The sequence below is a fragment of the Azolla caroliniana genome, unplaced genomic scaffold (genome assembly GCF_043228905.1).
Source record: "Azolla caroliniana isolate FFs.n. ecotype wild unplaced genomic scaffold, voAzoCaro1.0.p SCAF_10, whole genome shotgun sequence".
Lineage (NCBI taxonomy): Eukaryota > Viridiplantae > Streptophyta > Polypodiopsida > Salviniales > Salviniaceae > Azolla > Azolla caroliniana.
Window position 1 is genome coordinate 21,315,816 of NW_028230445.1, and position 19,641 is coordinate 21,335,456.

Sequence of the window (19,641 nt, forward strand, 5' to 3'; positions counted from 1 at the left end):
CGAGCTAATGTTTGCAAGGAGATCAATTAGCGTCAGACAATTTATAGAGTTTTGGGTGGTTCTAAAAGTGGACCACGAGTGAGGAAGAGCACCAAGAAGGAGAATCTTTTGTAATTTATCATGGATTTCTAATCCCGAAGTTAACACATCATCTAATTTCTTTTGCCATATTAATAGAAATTCACCAACCGGTTGTTCGTCATTCATTTTGTAATTAACAAGCGCTTGAAGTGTATGCGCTTGTTGGCATCGTTTTCGGCTCGTAGATAGTTTGTAAGTGCTTCCACATTTCATGAGCCGTCTCCATTTTTCGCAATGTTTCTCCGGTGCCATCATTTACGTGCATTAGAATTTCCATTCTTGCACACAAGTCTTTTTCTTTATATTCTTCAAGTTCTTTGCCTTTTTCAAGTTTTGTCGACAATGCAGAAATTATGTCTCATACTTTATTATATTTAAAAAGTAATTCTAATCTTGCCTTCCAAATTCGATAATTTGTGTCCAATAATTTATCGATCGTGAATTTTTGCATATTGAGTTGCGACGACGACATAGATTTCACCATTATTGCAAAGGGCTGTCCAGATCAGCGCACGGCAAACACAAAATTGTCGTTCGTTATTTGACGATCTTGAACACTATGAATATAATTAATTTTTTTGTATGGGCATTAAAGTATGGTAAGGGCACGTGTTTTGTAATTTTAGAAAGGCATAGGCTATTCGGTCGTTTGGCTCTGATACCATGTTTGGAAAGAAGAGAAAGAGAGAAGAGAGAGAGAGAACGTATTCTATTAATATAACGCCCTAATAGTTACAACGTTGGTTGGTGCCTTTTTATAGACCACCAAGAACATATTGGTTGGTGCCTTTTTATAGACCACCAAGAACATATGTATATATATATATTATTATTTTTGCTTAATATTTTCCACAGAATTTTCCACAAAAAGGGAACTCCACGAAGGTAATCTGCGAACGGAGTTTCACGAAGGTATCTAGCACCTCTCCCATGACATCTTGTCCTCTTTCATTCATGCTCGAGCAGTACACATGCGCTGTTTATGTGATAACATGTGGTTCTGCATTTAAAACACATCTTGGTGCACGACGAGAAACACACTACTAGCAAAAAACATGCTAATGATCTCATTGTTGCACTCCACGCATTACTGAAGACAAAGACAGTATGTACTACATGAAATGAAGTTCAAGCAAAAAGTATATAGATTGGACGAAGAAAAACTAGAAAACACAGAACACTAGAGTGGATCTTCTATTTGATGTTGAGGATCTCCTCAAAGTCTACTTGAAAATCGGCGGTCTAATGTATGTATGTACGTATGTAGGTGTATGTAATGTTTGTATGTAATAATGTATGGAGGTGTGTATGTGTGTGTAATGGCCCATATGTATGTCTAATGATGCTTTTCGTATGGATTGTAATTATAAATGAGATGATGGAGATGATGGGAATGGCGCCGCCCCGCTGCTTGGCCTACTTCTCGCTGCGTGCATATAACTTTAACTATTAACGATAACGATCCATCATGATCTAACAACAACAGTATATTAATATCACGACGGAGTTCCATCTCCCTCCCTGTGTATGTTATGTGCACACCTTCTCTGTCGCGGAATCTCACCATCATCCGGCCATCCCATGGCAGATATCAAAGAATTGAAGGAATCCACTAAAGAAAGCGCGGAGGCAGAGGAAGCAGAAGCCAGCTTTGGATTCAACGATCCACGATATGCCGATCTACAGCTCCGGTTAATCGTCTCCTCCTCCTCCTCTTCTCCTCCTCCTGTCGGGATTAATGGCGTACATGATGTTTATTCTTCAGCCGTTATTCATGGCCTACATAACAACGATTCTTCGGGAAGTACGACCGCTAGGAAATCTGAATCCGGAGGTAATACCCTGTAAACGAAGCAACTCCCATGGCCTGTGCAATTTCTGTCTGCTGATATTGCTCTTCTAAGTACGGACTCCTATTTAGCAGATTCAGATCACGTCGGTGACGTTATCCTGCATTTGAGCTCTCTGGTTTTAGGTCAGAGTTCACTGTATTTCAGAGGCATTTTGGACGAGAGGAACCTGTCGGATAGATCGCCGGTGGTTATCTCCCTCGCGCCTCAAGGTTACATTACGGATCTCTTTGGCAATCACGAATAGAAGTTCATGGAGTGTGCGAACTTCGTATTAACTACCTTTTTAAATTGATGATGCAGAAGTTGTGACATTTCTCGTCGTGATTAAGTCGCTGTACTGCGGTCAAGTGAAAGCTAATACTGTCGCCGAGTTAGTTTCCGTGTTTCAGATGGCAAATCGGTTTTTGGTGCATACATGTATGGACATATGTAGTAGAATGATGCAGAAATTAAGCATGACGTTCGAGATTAGTGTTCAAATTCTAGAATCCTGTAACATACAGCAGGAGTCTGACGAGGTGAAGGCGTTATTTTCTTTGGCCTCTTCATTTTTGTGCAATTACTTTCGGAGGACACACTCTTCTTGTTGGGATTCGGCCAAGAATGACCAATGGACAAAATTATCACCGTATGTGCTTGGCATCCTACTGAGCTCAGACTGTCTGCAAATCTCATTTGAAGAAAAGGCCTTTGAGATGCTGGACATGTGGGTGTCTGCGAATTATAAGAGTTGTAATGACGATAAACATGAGAGAAATCGCGTATGGTTTGAGTTTGGTAAACTCATTCGTTGGCCATTGATGGAATGGTTTTGTCTCCAAAGATACCTGAAGAAGTTTGATGGTACACAAGTGGACCACCCGTTGCGACCATTGATCATGGAAGCTCTGCTCTATCGTGCATGCCGAATTGAAATTGTAGGGAATGCCTCAGAAGAATCTAGAGATTGTGAAGCGTCCATGAGGCTGAGGAAGCGTTCCTATCATCCAGTGCCAGTAACTTTTATACGCATGAGTCTTCCTTATGATCATGGTATTACTTTCTTCAGCGTTTCAGCTAGTGAGTTGGATAAGCTGCCATCCGGAGAATGTCGTTACTCCGAAAGGTTCTGTATGGGTCCATACATAATGCAATGGAAAATAAAGCGACCGTACAATATGCATATTTTTTTAATGCTAGATTATGTCAGTTTCCCGTGTTCAGTAGAAGGGGATCAGGATAGACCTCGAGTGTCATTGTGTGTTCTGCTGCCAAATCATTCTAAAAAAGGTGAGCGTTTTGCTAACATGAGGAATGATGGATGGTTTGCTACCCCTGATTCGTGCCTGTCATATAATATATGTTCTTTCCGAGGTGTGCTCGAATGTCGAGCCAAGGCGTAGATTTGAAGTTAATGCTTATGGGGTTGCACTTGGCCAACCTGGAACAGCGTAGTGAAAGATATGAATTTTGCTAGTATGGACGGGTGCCTCAGTAATTATTAAATTTGTAACGAGGGAGTTCTGAGCCCTGACGATTTGTTGACTCTGGGTCCTAGCTTCTTCTTCTTTTTTAACAACTAAGATTTTGTTGGTTGTGTAGAAAACATTGTACCTTTTGATCGTTAATATGTACGGAATGTTTTACAGTAATTTTGTAGTTGAAGACCTTGACTTTTGAATCTTATTGATGATCATGTCCTGTTTACGGATTATTGATGTTTATTTTATTAAAGTTAAGTTGTTGGGTGTATGGGAAGATACTTAAAAATGAATCGGATCACCGAAATCTAAAATGAAATTACTACAAAAGTGGGAGGTAAGATAAGTATACTCACTAAGATAAGTATACTCGCTTTGACTGTGATGTGTCACGTATGCTTCGCAAACCTAGATGCTTTCTCCATGAAATATAAGTGACGCTGTGATGTGATGTCCGAAACATTTATCTTTGTGAATGAGGCACTTCTAAGAAGTGTTCAAGATATGTTGGGAATGGGGCCCTCTTAAGCTTTGTGAAGCTAAGAAACATGCTCAAATTGTTGTTTGGATAAGATGTCCTAGACAGTGAGGCATTATATACATTGTGCTTTTTTTTTTGTTTCTATCACACTAGGCATCAGTTGGCTTATGGACGTTAGCTTGTGTTTTTGAGTATATGACTAACCAAAAACCTGAGTTGTTTCAACGTTATTTATGACCCATTAGTACTAATGTTTATTATCTCATCTTGAAATGCAAATTATAACACTATCTATGATGTGCACATTAAACATTCTTTAATTCGAAATTCTTTTACTTTTTTGCTAAAATATTGTTACTTGACTCTTACGTTTAATTGCAATTCGACAACATTCCTCGATGTAACTTAGCTCTAAGAGTATTGTATATGACTTGATATGACCACTAACCATGAGCATATCATATGTGACCCTCTTAATGACGGGAATTTTTAGTATTAGCCAAATGAATAATATGAAAGAATATGTAGCTTGTTTGATGTGTTATATTTGACGTTCCAACAATTTCGGTATGTGAAGATTTCAATGTATGCAATTAAGAGCACTTCTGAAGAAACCAAATGCTGAAGAAACGCATCTAACAGACTTGGATCACCACAGGAAGTTTCCCAACACCCAAGTTGCCTAGTCCTTTAAATACAGTTTGATATGCTGATTTGATCACAATCTGGTTCGGGCAGTTCACATATATGAGGTATAGACGCTCAGTCAAGTGGATGATGATGATCGCTGTAACCATCAGGAGTGCTTAGTAAGGTTGTGGTTGTATCATCTGTAACCTGAAGTAAATGGGGAGTAACAGACCACCGACATGTATGGAGTATTGCTGTAACTACCTGTATGTAGATACATAACCAAAAAGCTTTCTTTGCAATGATCATGATGTGTACATTTTTAGCATTGCTTAAGACAATGGTGTATTGTTTTCAACCCTTAGGAACAATTTGTGCCATGTTTTTGGGAACAAACTGTCAGTGTGTTGCATGATCTTTAACCATCAAACAAACCACTAAAAGCTTCAGCAACTACACCACCAAGTCATCAGGTTTGCATGTTTTCAAGTAATAATTTTAATAAGAAAAACTCTGTGAATCTATAAGCAGAGAAAATTGGCGGGGACTTTTTAAGTATCTTAGATGTGTATATAAAGACAATGTTTTTTACATTGAAATTTAGCATATAATGGCTTGTGATTCTATTTACCCCCCAACAAATATGCATATTCCTGAACCATACCTTCATTGATGGGCGGCTTGCCGAATCAAAAGATGCACAATCAAGGGCCAACCTAACCATAGTGTAGCAAACGTCTCGAGGATATCTATCTTCAAGTCGTAAATCAACAACGTGTTCGATACCCCCACTTTCAAGTCTCAGCTTCGTCTGCAAAACCATTATAAAAAATGTTCACACAAGATTATGGTCACAAAATGTGGCTTTAAAGAAGTTACCGATTCAACAAGATTATCATCATCTAGTCGTGTGTTGTCTATGGCTTTCTGTCCTGTTATAAGTTCCAATAACACCATTCCAAAACTATACACATCACTTGCTGTTGTGAGTTTCTCCCTTAATATGTACTGAGGATCTATATACCTACAATAAACATAGCATGTCATCAGTAACAAGGAGACAAAAACAAGGATGCCAATGACTTCCTACGCAGAAAAATGCTTCAATTTTTCAAAAGACACGTAGATCTTTAATTTAGATCACCAAAATAACACTCATTTAAGCAACGGTTTAAGAGAATCAATACCCAATTGTTCCTGCAGGTCTAGTAGAAAATTGGGTCCCACATTCGGCAACAGCTTTAGAGATTCCAAAGTCTGCAAGCTTGGCAACCAGATTATCATCCAAGAGGATATTGCTTGGTTTCACATCCCTGTGGATCACTGGTGGATTCTAAACGATAATAAACACTTCATTTTAGTTGTAAACTTTTACGGCATAAACACACATATATGAAAATGCAAATGTCTATGCGTTGCAGGTAGTTTCAGACTTACAGCAAATGAATGAAGATACTCCAATCCTTGAGCAACACCAATAGCAATGTCAAGTCTCCTCAACCAATCCAACTCAATTGTGCTTGTACCTTCTGGAAAAAGAAAATAAAAAGAGCATGTGAAAATTCTGTGAATCAATTTTTATTTTGTAAAATCTAAAATGAGCACGAGGTAGGGACACACTAAATAGTATAGTATGAAGGTTCCCATTTGACATGTATTCATAAACAAGAATCTGCAGATGAAAATAGGAAGCTGGATTTAGTATAAGCAAAAATATGCAGTCAAGAGCTGAGATGTGAGTCAGAGTGGAATTTTAATGGGCTAATAAAGTAAAACGATCAAAATGTGTGGATATTTTCAAATATAAAGAAGGAAAGGTACCTGGATTCCTTCTTCCTCACAAAATCCCAAGAGATGAACAAGGTGTCTATGATGAAGTCTACTAAGAAGCATGACTTCGTTACGGAATCCTGAAATGCTTTGTATGGCAGACAGATGTGCACGTTTAATAGCTACCCTCCGCCCATTCACCACTCCAACAAAGACCTTACCAAAGCCACCTGAACCAATCTCATAACTGCTGTCAAAATCATTGGTTGCTGTTGATAGATCGTGCAATGAAAAATGTTGTACTCCTTCAGGCCCTTCCCAAAAGTCTGGCAAAAGATATGTTGAAAAATATCTTGACTTAGATATATATATATATATATAGTTAGTTAGTTAGTTAGTTAGTTAATTATTGATTCCACAAATGTTCAAGTTACAAATTTCAGTAATGTGTCATTTCATGTATGAGAGAAATTGGATAAAAATGGCCAGCTTCTAAACCGTCAGTACATTTCCCACTATAGATAGAAGACAAAATTAGTGAACTTAAATATGAGAAATGAACAGTATGCCATGGTTTCCATCATTTCTTCCAAACAAATGCTCATTTCAGAAACCCTAACTCACTTACTTTCAGAACTTCACCGAAGGTTTGCAAAGCAAACTTTAGTTTTATAATATTTTTTGAATATCCATGTTTTCCTCAGTTCCTGCACTGAAAACACCTCCGTACATACGTGGTGGCATCTTTTGGTTCTTCTTTGGTTACTTAAAAGTAATGGATATGCTTTGTCAGAGTCCGCAGTTAGATTTCATTTTTCCAGCATTTAATCTGTGCTGTAATATAGCCATTGTCAAAAGTTCCTTGAACTTGACTGCTTGTTGGTTTTTGTAACTATCTTTTTAAGTAGGTGGATGCCATGTATGATCTTTTTTTTAGTTAGTGTTGAATCTACTGTTGATTGCAATAACTTACATGAAATATTTCTGACTTGAAGTAGCATAAGATAAAACAACTACAGTTTCACATCAGTTGCATAATATTATATCGCTTCCTTGCTTGTTTCATATGATAAGTAGAGGTAATTGTCTGCAGGTCACTACATTGTTTCTTATTCAAGAATAAACTTCTTACATGACATACATATATAAAGCTATGTGCATACTTTATGCATTAATAGCATGTACATTATAAAGGGTACGTAAAAAGCCTTCATAATTTTACTGATCTTTATGCCTTTACAGACACATAATGCCATATTATTTCTTAGGGAAACACAAGATTATGCCCCTAGCTCACCAGCCATTTACCAAGTTTAATCTGCTGTATGAATTTGTTGGCGTCTTCAGTTAAAGGGAACAGAATGCCCAAGCTATCCAGCTATTTGCCAGCATAGCCCTAAGCTCTCTTTAAAATGTCATATTACCCTTCTGGTCATCAAGAATGGAATTATGGGATTTTTCTGAACTCTGGTGTTTGGCCCTCTACCTATTGCCCTATTCATACACAACATGCAATTGCAAATACGAAGTTTTCTTCAATAGTAGTGTATAGATTGTAAACTATAGACTTAACGAACCTTTATATGATATTAACCGACCTTTATGCGGATGTGAATATGATTGAGGCCATTTCCACCAAACTGTGGCTATCAAGATCATGAATACACCCACACCAATAATAGAGCCTATTATTATCTTTTGGTTACCATGTGAATTTGTTCCACCTTCAATATAAACCAAAGAAAAATCAAACCATGAGAATATACCTAATCATTACAGCATCTAATTTACCATAGAAAATGGCAGACCTGTTGCAACATTCCGACTACATTCACAAGTGGTGGGGTTTATGATCACTTGTAAAGATGGACAAACGGGGCAACTTCCTAGAAAGCAGCACCACAATGATATTTTATATAGAATGCATTAGAAGTGTGTGATTGTATTCAGAAAACGTTTTTAGAAACCTGACACTGGAAGAGCATTTATGTACCAGTAGTTTGTACACTGAGAAAGCTATTGCAGTCATAATAAGGTGTTTGGAAGCACTTAATCTTCTCCTCTGCAATTGAACCAATGAAGCAGTTTCCTGTATCGCTAAAGCTATAACAAAAATGTGAGTTCCAAAAATCAAAGCTTGATTTTCGACATTATTTTGCTAAATATATGAGGGACACATTAGAATAGAATGCCTTACATCGTTACAGATGGAAATGTTGGCTCCAGACCAGAAAAGAAATTGCATGCCACAGAACTATCAGAAAGTATATGTAAAAATAATATAAGAAATACTCTATAGGGTTAAACATGAGACAATATGAAACTTCACTTACAAGTTCACTAGTTTTCCACTTGTTGTATTAGATAGGTTTCCATAAAAATAGTTATAGGCTATGCTTCTGCCTCAAACATGAAATTCCAATATTCACGTGTCATAATCTCACAGAAATTCAGAAAGTAAAAGTAAGATGGGATGCCATCAAAGTGTACCGATCAGAAAGTAACTCTTACAGGTTATACAGATTGGGAAGGTCATATAACCAGATAGGGAAATTTCTTGTCAAGTAATTATTATTTACTAACCTGTACCAGCATTAGCATGTACAAATTACAAAAATTAGACCCAAGATGAGAATGAATGATCCATACTAAGACTATGTAAGAATGAGTAATCTCATAAAGTAATATGATTTTTACAAAGTTGAAAGGTTTTTTAGGTTTTTCCATTTCACAGGTACTATGCCTGTAAATTGATTCCTGTATAATGATCTGCGGACAAGAAAACCTGTAAGCATATTTGCATGAAGAGACCAAATGGTTTCATGGTTTAGTTCTAATGGAATGCGAATATATATTAATGTCATGAATCATGCATTGTTGATGGATCGACATCATTTTTAAGGCACACTTGTCTCTCACAATCTCTGATATGAAAGATGAAAAATAAAACCCAAACCTGTGCATTAATGTTACATCAAGTAGGAAAACCGAACTTGTAATTACAAAAACCCATCATTAGCTCCCATTAATAGTTAGTAATCAAAATTGCATCGAAAAAAAGTGTAAAGTAATGATCAAATTTACAATCAGAAAAGATACTACTAACATAAGCAACCTGCATAAAACTCACATATTTATCAAGTCTTTCAGATTTCCAAGCTGCTCAGGAAGGCCTCCATATAGGTTACAGTCATGAAGGTTTCTGTCCCAAGCCAAAGAAAAGGTTCAAATCAGAAGTTTCAGCATCAATGGCTATGTAGGAATGAAATTCAGAAGTATAAAGCCTTCAAGTCGTACAAATATCTTAATCTGGAAAGGTTACCAAACTGAGGCGGTATCGTTGATTGAAGATTATTATTCCATAAACTTCTGCTTTCAATAGATGTTATTAATGACACTACATACAAAAGCTTAAACATAGGGCTGTTTGTAATAGTATTTCGAAGTTTACAAGTTCTTACAATTCTTGCAAATTTACCAGTCTACCAAGTTCTGGAGGTATTGGTCCAGTAAGGCTATTGTTACCAAGATAACTGAAAAAATAACAAAACATATAATACACATTAAAGTCATTTATACATATATAGCAGGATCTTGTGGAATAAATGTCCCCTGATTCACACATAGAACGTCCTTTCTTTTTTTCTTCCTTTTGCTTTTTATCCTCAATCCTCGGCATTATAATTTTTAGACAAATTAAATCTACTACATTATACATAATATCTTGAATTTCAACATAGGCATTCAATAAGCAGGAACTTCAAACCATAGAATCTGGCAGGTTGAATTTTTTAAACACACAAATGATCGTACTTATTGAATCTACTACATAATATCTTCAATTTCAACATAGGCATTCAATAAGCAGCAACTTCGAACCATAGAATCTTGCAGGTTGAATTTTTTAAACACACAAATGGTCCTGTCAACTGGTGTCTTTTAGACCTTGTGGCGATACATGGTTTCGACTGAGGTTTTGTTGAACAATGGATTAATACGAATGGGTTTGGCTGATGCATGTAATTACCTTAATGAAACTGCATAAATTATCAATGAGCCATTTGAGGCAGAGGTAAAGAATATGATATGAGATGCATAGCTGAGCTGTCTTTTCCATACAGTTCAGATTTTGAGCTCTATAGACCAAATATGGTTTTCTTGCCATCATGTTTTCTATGATGAACAACTAGCACAAATCACATGACACTTACAGTTTTTCTAGCATAGTGAGTTGACTGAGCTCTTTGGGAAGGGCACCTGATATCGCATTGTTATCCAGTTGCCTGCAGCGAAAACAGTGAATTGGTATGTGTGCACATATAAAATCTAGAACTCGAAGGTACATAAAGGCTAAAGATTTTAAACTTTACAAGGTGGTGAGATTGGTTAGATTGAAAATCTCTGCAGGGAAGCTGTCGAAGAAAAACTTATTAAAGCTTATATTTCTGCAAAACATGAGAATGGTGCAATGAATTAGATCAGACATAGTGAAAAAACTTCACATAATTTCAATTCATCAAATTTTATTGTGTGTGGCTACACAAATGGCAGTGCATTAGGCAGTGTAATTATTTTCCTTTGCGGCTTTTGGTACACATTTGCACATTTCCTTTGTGGCTCATGTTTTGAAAAGAGGTCAGAATAACAGCTCATACAGGAAGAGTGGTGGTTTGTGTGCACATACAAAACTTTGAGGTTTGACAGACTTCGGAGTGCAGAAAGATTCCCGGATATGCGATTGACTGACGTGGTTGAACCCCTTGTATTGCTCAAGTCTAACATAGTGAGATGCTGGAGATTCCCAATCTCACTCGGTATTGGCCCAACAATGCCCGCATTGGACAAATTCCTGTTTTAACATGCAAAACATTCAAGATGTGGTCATTATCATTAATTCCATGTACTGCAATAATATCACACACACAAGATCTATTCCAAGGTTCCAAAACTGGTTGATGATTACACAATCACAATCATGTTGATCATTGGAATGACTATAATGTCTTGAGAGTCAAGCACAGAGATGAGAATTCAGAAGAAGTCTTTGCACATTTTGTCATAACAATGAGTGTTTTCTTGTCACCTGGTGTTGTTCCATATCCAACATATTTCTAATGATCATCTTTTCTCTTTCCTTCACTTTCAGAATTTTGCACAAAAGATGGGGCAATTTTCATGTTGTTTAAGTAGAGATTAATCGTGAAAGTTTGTAAGTTATCTATCATATTGTTTGTATAGTGATTACTAATTAGTGGAGTTTTGTAACTATTGATAAGTGTCTCTTAGCATATATTTGGTAGTGAGCATGATATATCGTAGCTATACATGTAACATCTCTCTCAACATTGTGTCATAATTGATATATTTGTAGACATATATCAAGTGATTCTAATGTTTTGGTGCTAATTTCATGGAGATGGGTTTCAGATGTGATCATGAGAGATTTTGAAACTATAGATGGTGCATCTGTCATAAGTTTGTGGGGGATGATGAGATTTCGTAGCAGTAGTGTTGTCCCATATAATAAAATTACCCAGAGACACTGAGCGAGAGAGAATACAGATATGTTACTCTGTTATCGGCATCACATTTAATCCCCTCCCAACCATTGCAAGGATCAGTATTCTCTTGCCAAGATGAGTAGTCAAGCCCCCACGCCGTCTTAGCTGCGAGCAATGAATTTCCTGCGAAGAAAAGGACAGAGATAGTTAGTGATTCCTTTTTCTTAAGAAAAAAAGAAATGAAGAGCAAAGCGATCAAATTCAACAAACAAAAAAAAAATGAAGATCCAAAAAGGTAATAAATAAGAGACGGGCATTAACAAGAGAGGAGGAACTGCCAAATCCATACCATCAGAGAGAGTAGTGCAAGAGAGGGGGTATATGGAAGCTAAAAAGACTGAGAGGAGGAAGAGAAGAGCAGCCATGGCCGAATCAAAGTTGGAAGTTTTGAGAGAGAGAGAGAGTGTGTGTGTGTGGTGCTTAACAGGGAGAAGATTATCTTCTGTATGCATGTATCATGTATGTATATGTTTTGCTCTTCGAGCTTTGTTGCAATTTTGTGTAGAGCTAGTCATTTGACCATTACATTCTTTCTTTTCTGTATCACGATGGAAATTTATAAATGTATATACTACTTTTACATAATGAAAACAATGGGAAATATATGGTTTTGAATGCCATTTCTTGGAAATTATATGATCTTTCCTTGTCGAAAGCTTTTATGGAAAAGTCATTACCTACTTTCAAGAAAAAAGAGATACATTGCAAGGTTATGAAAAAAGTGAGATAATATTTTATGTTTCTTCACTTTTTTTTGTCAACCATAATCAAACAAAAAAGAGAAAATTATCTACCTTGCAATGGAAGGTTCAATATGTATAGGAGTCAATCTCAATCAAATGTCAACAATGGCACATCTCAAAGACATATATATAAATATATATCAACTTAGATTGCTCTTCCACTTGTGACACAATAGAACAAACTCATAAAATCAAGGTAACGTAAGTTTGATCATCACCGTAAACCCCATTCATTCCAATCTATCTTTCAATAAAACTACAGGCATGTTGTATAACTTCACCTTCATTTAAAACTTCTTAGAGAGAGAGAATGTATATCATTAAACATTGGGGTGCCCATTCCTAATATGATTAGTATCGTCGAAGTTATCATTGTGCTTTAACATGTAATACTTCTTAGAGAGAGAGAGAGAGAATGTATATTGTTGAACATTGGAATGTTATTAAACAACTAAAAATGAACAAATTACAATTTGAATCAGTGACATACGCCTTATGAGGTTCCTTTAACCATCAGACAACCCTTCAATTATGAGTTATGAACTTCCGAGAAAAGAAATCATCGTGAGAAATAAGATGACAAAAAATGTTTGTTGGCTAATTATTGTCCATTTTCTTCTTGTAACGAATAGTTGAAGTATTATCTAAATTGTATTATTCTCTATGAATTACCATTCGTCTTGTTTATGAATTGTAGCTTGCACATTCATACACATTGCATGTGAATAGTCCTTTGCCATCAATACATTTAGTCTTTCTAAACCAAATTAATCATACTATCCACCCATTTACCTAGCAAGCTTTGGATATGGTAAACTTTTCGAAGGATGTATGCAAACTTATGTGATACATCATGGATGGCCTAAAGCATGTATAAGGCGAATGGTTCTTTACTATTGGACTAAGTCCATTATTCCAAAATCTTGTTTATCTTTTTCTCCATCACCAATATTTATCTTTTGGGTCAAGAGTGTACATTGTGGTAATTATCAAATTGCACACCACCAAGACTAGGTTGTTCATATTATGCTTACGGATTATTTAGAGCTAGATTTTGCTTTCCAAATCTAAGGCCTTACATGAATCTTGTATGTGCAGGGTCTTACAAGTTGTGAAATGTATTTATAGACATAATTTGTATTTCCAATGAAATGAGCAGTTAATCAACATAAAAAAACCATTACTAGTCATTTAAGTCATTAGTTGAGCATAACATCTCATAATGACATAATGATTTCCCAGTTATATTGCTCAGATAAGGAACCATTTCTAGTCATAATTAAGTCTCTTTTACGGAGGCAGGTGAAATGTTTTTATGCTTATGAACGTAGAGTTGTCTAAGAAGGCGTCTACAGAATATTGTTACTCGGAGAGATTCTACACGGGACAATACAGAATGCAATGGAGGTTGAATTCCCGCCTAGTAATACAAGTACTTACTTGACAACAGGCTATTTTACTGTTCCAACAGTGGAAGAGGAGTGTAGGCCTGTTATGTCATTGCTTGCTTGGACGGCCGACTGTCTAAGAAGTATGGTTAGACTGAAACCAGAAGATATGGTTGGTTTGCTACCACAAATATTTAACAGAATAATGACGTGGACAAGGTTGAACTATGCCCTCACTAACACCAAAGATCTTATGCTTCATTCTTTTACCCGGTCAGAACATTTTTTGTTCAAGAACCATCAGTTTGTAGGAAAAATGGAGAAGAGATCCTTGTAGTTCATGTATTTGACATTTGAAGAACACAATCACCAGCATTTGCTGTCGGTTCAATGTTAAAGTGAAAGGATTGCAAAAATTGTTGCATTCTGATGTATATCAGTCAGTATCTATTGTGAAAATACTACAAGACGTTAGAATTTACCTTAAGGTAATTGCTTTGATGCTGATAGTATATTACAATCAACAATTTTGCTTTCACCATAGTGCTCAAGAAACTGGAACCTTCATATTTGTATGTAGACCTACCAAAGACACTTTTCCAAAGACTATTACAAGCACTGAGTACAGAATGTGATTTACAACAGCTAGAAACTGAAATTGAAAAAAAGTGTAATTAACATGGTGCAACAGGAAAATGACTGAAATCCATAGCAATTTTTGCTCGAAAAAAACTCTGCAAAAATATATGAAGTTAGCCAACTTGTCATCACAAAATTAATAGCATAAAATTATAATTGATGTGTTGTACCAAATATTTTAAAAGAAGAAGCGAATAAAAAACTCAATTATCCTCGCCAAAAACAAAAAATTTCAAGTAATACATAAGTAAGAAAATGTTCTTCTTGGGAGACAATAAAGTGTGAACAAAAATTCTCATGTCAAATCTTCTTCTTCAATTTCTTTTGCTTTCAAAGCATTTTTAGCTCGGAGGAAAAGAGTGGTCTTCCATTGGTCCTGCAGAAAATTATGACAAACAGAAAACCATAAATTACAGCCCTTTTGGTTCAGAAGATAATGATTTTTATGAATGGTTCAACTGTTTGTAGCAATGCAAAATATGAAATCAATCTCATATTACATTTGAGGTAGCAATAAATGATGATGGGCACAAATAGAGTTCTTGAACCACTCATATTAGACTACTTTAACCATATATTAGACTCAGGAAACCGATGTCCTTGAGACAGTAAGGCAAGTAATGATGATTTCAGCTCAAAAAGTGGTGATTAAGATTTAGGGTCTAGGGTTTAGGACTCTCAATCGAACACCATTCTCCACCGGAGGCTAAAGATCCCACCAAGTCATGGAACCAATATCCTCAAAAAGAAGAACCTTCTAGGTATCCTAATGATCAGGTAGTTCAGCTCTGGACCTCCAAACCAATTCACTGTATAGATGCATTTTAAGATTTGATAATACCCCAAGTGTGTTTGTGAGTTCTCACAAATCTCAAGGCTCGACTGAAACCATATGCAGTTGATTTTGTAAAATGATTCGAGTATTTTCCTATAAAATTATATGCATTTAAAATCTGCCTCTAAAACTGCTTCTAGGCAACTACCTCTTATATGGAAAAAGGAGCTGCATTGTAAAATTCATTAATTTCAATATTAGTGGGGTATTAAATCTACTTCCCAGTTTGCAGGTTCTTTTATCAACATCTATCAATACTGGAGCAGAATTCTTGGGCTGTTGCCAACTATATAAATCGGCAAAACTGGGATATGTCATGCTATCCTTCTCAATTCAGGCTCAAGAACATGTAGACATGCAAAATCGCCCAAAAAAGAAAAGAATAAACAGAACTTATGTGCTTGCATGTTCCTCTGACAATGCGAATATTAATCTGCTTACAATGAATTTCCTATTGAGCACTGACTTTTTTATTTAAAATTTGAAATTTTTTATTGGAGAAAATATACCAGTCGAGTTATACTATCAAATTCCTTGATAGCAGTAGTGAACTTCTCCACATTCTCTTCCTCAATAGCCCCTGCTAGATCCTGACCAATAAAGTAATAGATAATAAGGCCAAAATAGCCTGAGTAGAAGATAGTAAAGCCAAAATGCTTCCCATCTTCAATGAAATAAATAGGTTTATATATGTGCTAAACATTACCATTAGAAGATTGCACTCTCTACTTCCTGAAAAAGATGGATCTAGATCCTGGGTACAATAACAGATAAAATTCAATGTGTTTAAGAGCATCTAGTCACAGTTTATATGCAAACCAGATACATCCTTGCTTAGAAAGTGACAATAATAAACACACCTGGTACTTCTGAAGCGCGTTTGATATAGCTATACTATCACATCCACACAAATGACATATCCCTGCATTAAGAAGATGCCCTTTGACACCATATCGTAATAGGTTGTTGTTTATAGACTGGTTTGCAACTAGCTCGAAAATTTCAATCGCCTTTGGATATCTGTGAAGGCAATAGAAAGCAAAATACATCTGCTTAAAGGATTTGGCATTTGGTTTGAACCAGCAAAGCATAAGCTAGTGACACCTACAGTTCAAGGATAGCTGCAAACTGAGCTACCTTCAACTTGCATTGATTCCCCTGACTTGTGGCTTCTTCCCCTTCATACAACTCCGCAGCTTTCTCGTAGAATTCCATAGAATCTGTTATCTCCTCTTCCTTTTCGTATATCTCTGCAATTTCCTGAAGAGAAAGTTAAAATCATTGTGAGAAACAGCATTTACAGTAAATTATAAATTCAAAAGAAAAAAATACTCTATACGCCAAGATTGCACAAATCAAGTGCCTAGAATCAGAAAACTGAGAAATAAAAACATTTAGACTTCAAAAAGTCAAACAATAGAAAAAATTACAGCAACATTAAGTCAGAATTTGAAAGTCTCAAATTATGCCAATCATGTAAAGCTCAATTTTTTCTGGGAAGATTCTATTGATTATTCATATATAGGATGCATTCAAGTAATACCAGCTCGATTTTTTCTACAGAAGGTCCACTGGTTATTCATATCTAGAATACATGCAACTTTTCTTGACATGTTCAAATTCAAACAGTTGACAGATAAGACTTATAGTGGTACATCAATGTGAATTAAAAAGGTATATGAAATGCGTGGTAACATTTTGCATATTGGAATATCATTAATAGTGATCCAAACTATGCAAGGCAATTGATAGAAAGTCCCAACTTATCATTTTTTAGAGCACATATAATATTGTTCAAACATGTATTGATTATTCACTGCTCACTCATACAAAATGCAGAAATCAACATCTGAATATTACGTTAATATCGAATAACTATATGCAATGCATCTTACTACACTGAATATGTGTAATTACGAACCTTGTAATACTTTGCAGCCATTGATAATCTTCCAATTTCCGTAAACATTTGGACTGCTTGACTCAAATATTTAACCGCCTCTACACAAACACACAAAATCAAGCTTCAGCATCTTTGCATCAACATATTATGACACTATTTCAACATAATAAAATTCACCTTTGGTATTGACCTTCTTGAAACAATTTCCGGCATCAACAAATGCTGAGGCAGCTTCATGTTTGCTTTCAAGCTGGGAATAAATGCAAAAACAGAAGTACAATGAAACATTGCAAAGTTATATTTACGGACAAACACACATGCACACATTCAAGTTCAAAAGATCAATTCTATAGTTCATTTTTAAGACTCTTCGCAAGAAGAGAGAAAAAATAAGAAGAAGAAACTCCAAAAGGAAAATAAGTTTAAACAGTCCAAAAATATGAATGAGATATGCATTAATATGCTGAGATGTGGATACTCGATAAAATCAATACGTGCCAAAATGCAATTCCATGATCTGCTTAACATGTAAACTAAACTTATAAAATATATGCAGCTTTAATGAAGAGCTATTATCCCAAACATTGGGTAGGAGCATATTAAGCGTTAAATGCAAAATAAATGCATATATGGAATTTATTTTAATAAAAAGGTGAATTTCCTAAAGGGTAGGGATATAGGCATATATTGACCTTTAGATGGCAGTTTGCAAGCTGGATATATGCATTTGCTGCTTTATCCCCTGAAGAAAATAATAATCATTATGGAAATTTTTCCAAGCTCGATATAAGATTTTAGTGCATCTGCCTCAATATATGTGATATGAAATGAAACAAATAGGTAACAAGCTCAGAGACAGTATTAGAATTATGTATAGGAAATCAGAGGCAGTATTAGAATTATGTATAGGAAATCTCAACAAAACGTAAGATAGCAATCTAATCAATATTCTCATTTTCTATGGGTTGTGACATTATAAAAAGTAGCAAGTTTTAAGGCAATGTCTGGAATACAAATTAGAATTCCCAGAAAATTGCGTGACAGTAAAGTGTAATCCAAATTGGAACTTTCTATGTCATAATGCAAAATTAGAATAAGAGGTTCAAACAGCAACCTCCCATATAAAGTGAGACGGTAAGATCTAATCAATATAATTTCCATAATTCCATTTTCTATTTGATACGAAATCAAGGTAGAAAGCAACAAACTCTAGCCAAATGTGAGATTGTAAAATCTAATTAAAATTAGAACTTTCTTTTCCTTGAAATAACATTTCAATTTTTGTATTTGTTTCCTTGAACAACACTATTGCTTTTCCTTCAACCCAGATTTTAATTATTGTATTCTTGTACTTCAACTACCTCAGATGATTTTTGGACAATGGCAGAGATGACTAAATGAAGTCTCCGATCCATGTACGAAATTTACGTCCGTTAAAACTTAAACCTAAAACTTTCTGTTAAGAAAGAAATAAAAAACGAGGGATCTTACAAGCTTTAGCAAGTTTGTAGCAGTTTCCAGCTTTGTCGAAGAGGTCTGCTGCGTCATCGTACTTGGATCCGAAGATCCCCCATCCTTTCAGCTTCTTCTCTGCTTTTTTCTCAAATTCATCGCCTTTCGCTTCCTGATCGGCCATGGCTTCTCGGCTTAACAATCACGCAGAGAAGACCGAAAGAGAGACTTGACAAATGGAAGTATTAATTATTAATATTCCATTTTTTGAAAAAAAATGCTTTTTGTTATTAATAGTTATTACTTTTATGATTTTTGTTTTGTTTCCATTATTACTTCTATGGTTTTTGTTTTTTCTTTCATTTCCACTATTATTATTTTAATTTTTATTTGATATTGCTTCTATTTTCATTTTCACTTGGTCTTTTTTCCTTATTATAAAATTTATTTTTTGTGTTTTTTTACTTTTAGTTTTACATTGCTCTTTTTTTCCTCTTCTTTTTTTTTAATACGTATGTATGTTACATAATTCGCCTCAACAAGAAAAAAATACAAATTTTGCATGAGAAGAGGCATTTAGACCTGCTTCAAACACCAACTTCCGATGAACATAGAGACACGGATGGACATGGAGACATGGACAGACGATAACATGTGTTGTCTCATGAGCAGGACAAGAGGTTCGTGAACCACACATGGAGAGTGTAGCCATGTATGTTCTCTAGGACTTGTCCAATCCTTAGTGTGGCATAAGATCATTGGACTCAAGTTTAGTAAGTATGACAAAGCCCATTCTTCTGTTTGTAAGGGACAAAAATTGGTTAAATTCTGGATAGGTTCAACTA

The 19,641-nt window shown here is 35.6% G+C and overlaps 3 protein-coding genes across 6 annotated transcripts; 1 reads left to right on the forward strand and 2 right to left on the reverse strand.

Annotated features, from left to right (window-relative positions):
• Window positions 1-1,636: 1,636 nt before the first annotated feature.
• Window positions 1,637-3,419, forward strand: LOC147859559 (BTB/POZ domain-containing protein At4g01160-like). The gene is made up of 3 exons (XM_087326030.1): window positions 1,637-1,915; window positions 2,006-2,143; window positions 2,235-3,419. Exons 1-3 carry the CDS (start codon window positions 1,663-1,665, stop codon window positions 3,314-3,316), a joined length of 1,473 nt encoding a protein of 490 aa, XP_087182156.1. The 5' UTR covers window positions 1,637-1,662; the 3' UTR covers window positions 3,317-3,419.
• Window positions 3,420-4,337: 918 nt separating this feature from the next.
• Window positions 4,338-12,272, reverse strand: LOC147859560 (uncharacterized). 3 transcript variants are annotated; one of them, XM_087325866.1, is made up of 22 exons: window positions 12,126-12,272; window positions 11,836-11,959; window positions 10,960-11,124; window positions 10,646-10,720; window positions 10,487-10,558; window positions 9,737-9,808; window positions 9,573-9,644; window positions 9,406-9,477; window positions 8,973-9,044; window positions 8,787-8,858; window positions 8,609-8,674; window positions 8,473-8,529; window positions 8,269-8,378; window positions 8,084-8,161; window positions 7,853-7,999; window positions 6,327-6,601; window positions 6,126-6,177; window positions 5,943-6,034; window positions 5,693-5,838; window positions 5,385-5,529; window positions 5,170-5,316; window positions 4,338-4,769 (listed from the first exon to the last, which is right to left on the reverse strand). In XM_087325866.1, exons 1-22 carry the CDS (start codon window positions 12,199-12,201, stop codon window positions 4,638-4,640), a joined length of 2,319 nt encoding a protein of 772 aa, XP_087181992.1. In that variant the 5' UTR covers window positions 12,202-12,272; the 3' UTR covers window positions 4,338-4,637. The 3 variants fall into 3 exon arrangements, with proteins under 3 accessions (XP_087181992.1, XP_087181990.1, XP_087181991.1); XM_087325864.1 differs by lacking the exon at window positions 4,338-4,769 and having other exon boundaries at window positions 4,811-5,316; XM_087325865.1 differs by lacking the exon at window positions 4,338-4,769 and having other exon boundaries at window positions 4,812-5,316; window positions 7,874-7,999.
• A 2,460-nt stretch (window positions 12,273-14,732) lies between these two features.
• On the reverse strand, window positions 14,733-19,035 carry LOC147859561 (alpha-soluble NSF attachment protein 2-like). Of its 2 annotated transcripts, none has more exons than XM_087326339.1 (9): window positions 18,836-19,034; window positions 18,037-18,086; window positions 17,522-17,594; window positions 17,363-17,442; window positions 16,550-16,701; window positions 16,302-16,461; window positions 16,148-16,195; window positions 15,951-16,031; window positions 14,733-14,982 (listed from the first exon to the last, which is right to left on the reverse strand). In XM_087326339.1, exons 1-9 carry the CDS (start codon window positions 18,978-18,980, stop codon window positions 14,902-14,904), a joined length of 870 nt encoding a protein of 289 aa, XP_087182465.1. In that variant the 5' UTR covers window positions 18,981-19,034; the 3' UTR covers window positions 14,733-14,901. The 2 variants fall into 2 exon arrangements, with proteins under 2 accessions (XP_087182465.1, XP_087182466.1); XM_087326340.1 differs by lacking the exon at window positions 14,733-14,982 and adding an exon at window positions 15,358-15,534 and having other exon boundaries at window positions 18,836-19,035.
• Window positions 19,036-19,641: the final 606 nt, after the last annotated feature.

Excerpts from the sequence above, each read along its gene's own strand:
- LOC147859559 (XM_087326030.1), top strand. The coding sequence starts at position 1,663 with ATGGCAGATATCAAAGAATTGAAGGAATCCACTAAAGAAAGCGCGGAG. Across the intron at positions 1,916-2,005 it reads TAGGAAATCTGAATCCGGAG|ATTCAGATCACGTCGGTGAC; the intron begins GTAATACCCTGT and ends CCTATTTAGCAG. Across the intron at positions 2,144-2,234 it reads TATCTCCCTCGCGCCTCAAG|AAGTTGTGACATTTCTCGTC; the intron begins GTTACATTACGG and ends TTGATGATGCAG.
- LOC147859560 (XM_087325864.1), bottom strand. The coding sequence starts at position 12,201 with ATGGCTGCTCTTCTCTTCCTCCTCTCAGTCTTTTTAGCTTCCATATAC. Across the intron at positions 10,721-10,959 it reads CTGTCAAACCTCAAAGTTTT|AAATATAAGCTTTAATAAGT; the intron begins GTATGTGCACAC and ends CATGTTTTGCAG. Across the intron at positions 9,045-9,405 it reads CTGAAAGACTTGATAAATAT|ATCATTATACAGGAATCAAT; the intron begins GTGAGTTTTATG and ends TCTTGTCCGCAG.
- LOC147859561 (XM_087326339.1), bottom strand. The coding sequence starts at position 18,980 with ATGGCCGATCAGGAAGCGAAAGGCGATGAATTTGAGAAAAAAGCAGAG. Across the intron at positions 17,595-18,036 it reads TTGCAAACTGCCATCTAAAG|CTTGAAAGCAAACATGAAGC; the intron begins GTCAATATATGC and ends ATTTATTCCCAG. Across the intron at positions 16,196-16,301 it reads ACGCGCTTCAGAAGTACCAG|GATCTAGATCCATCTTTTTC; the intron begins GTGTGTTTATTA and ends TATTGTACCCAG.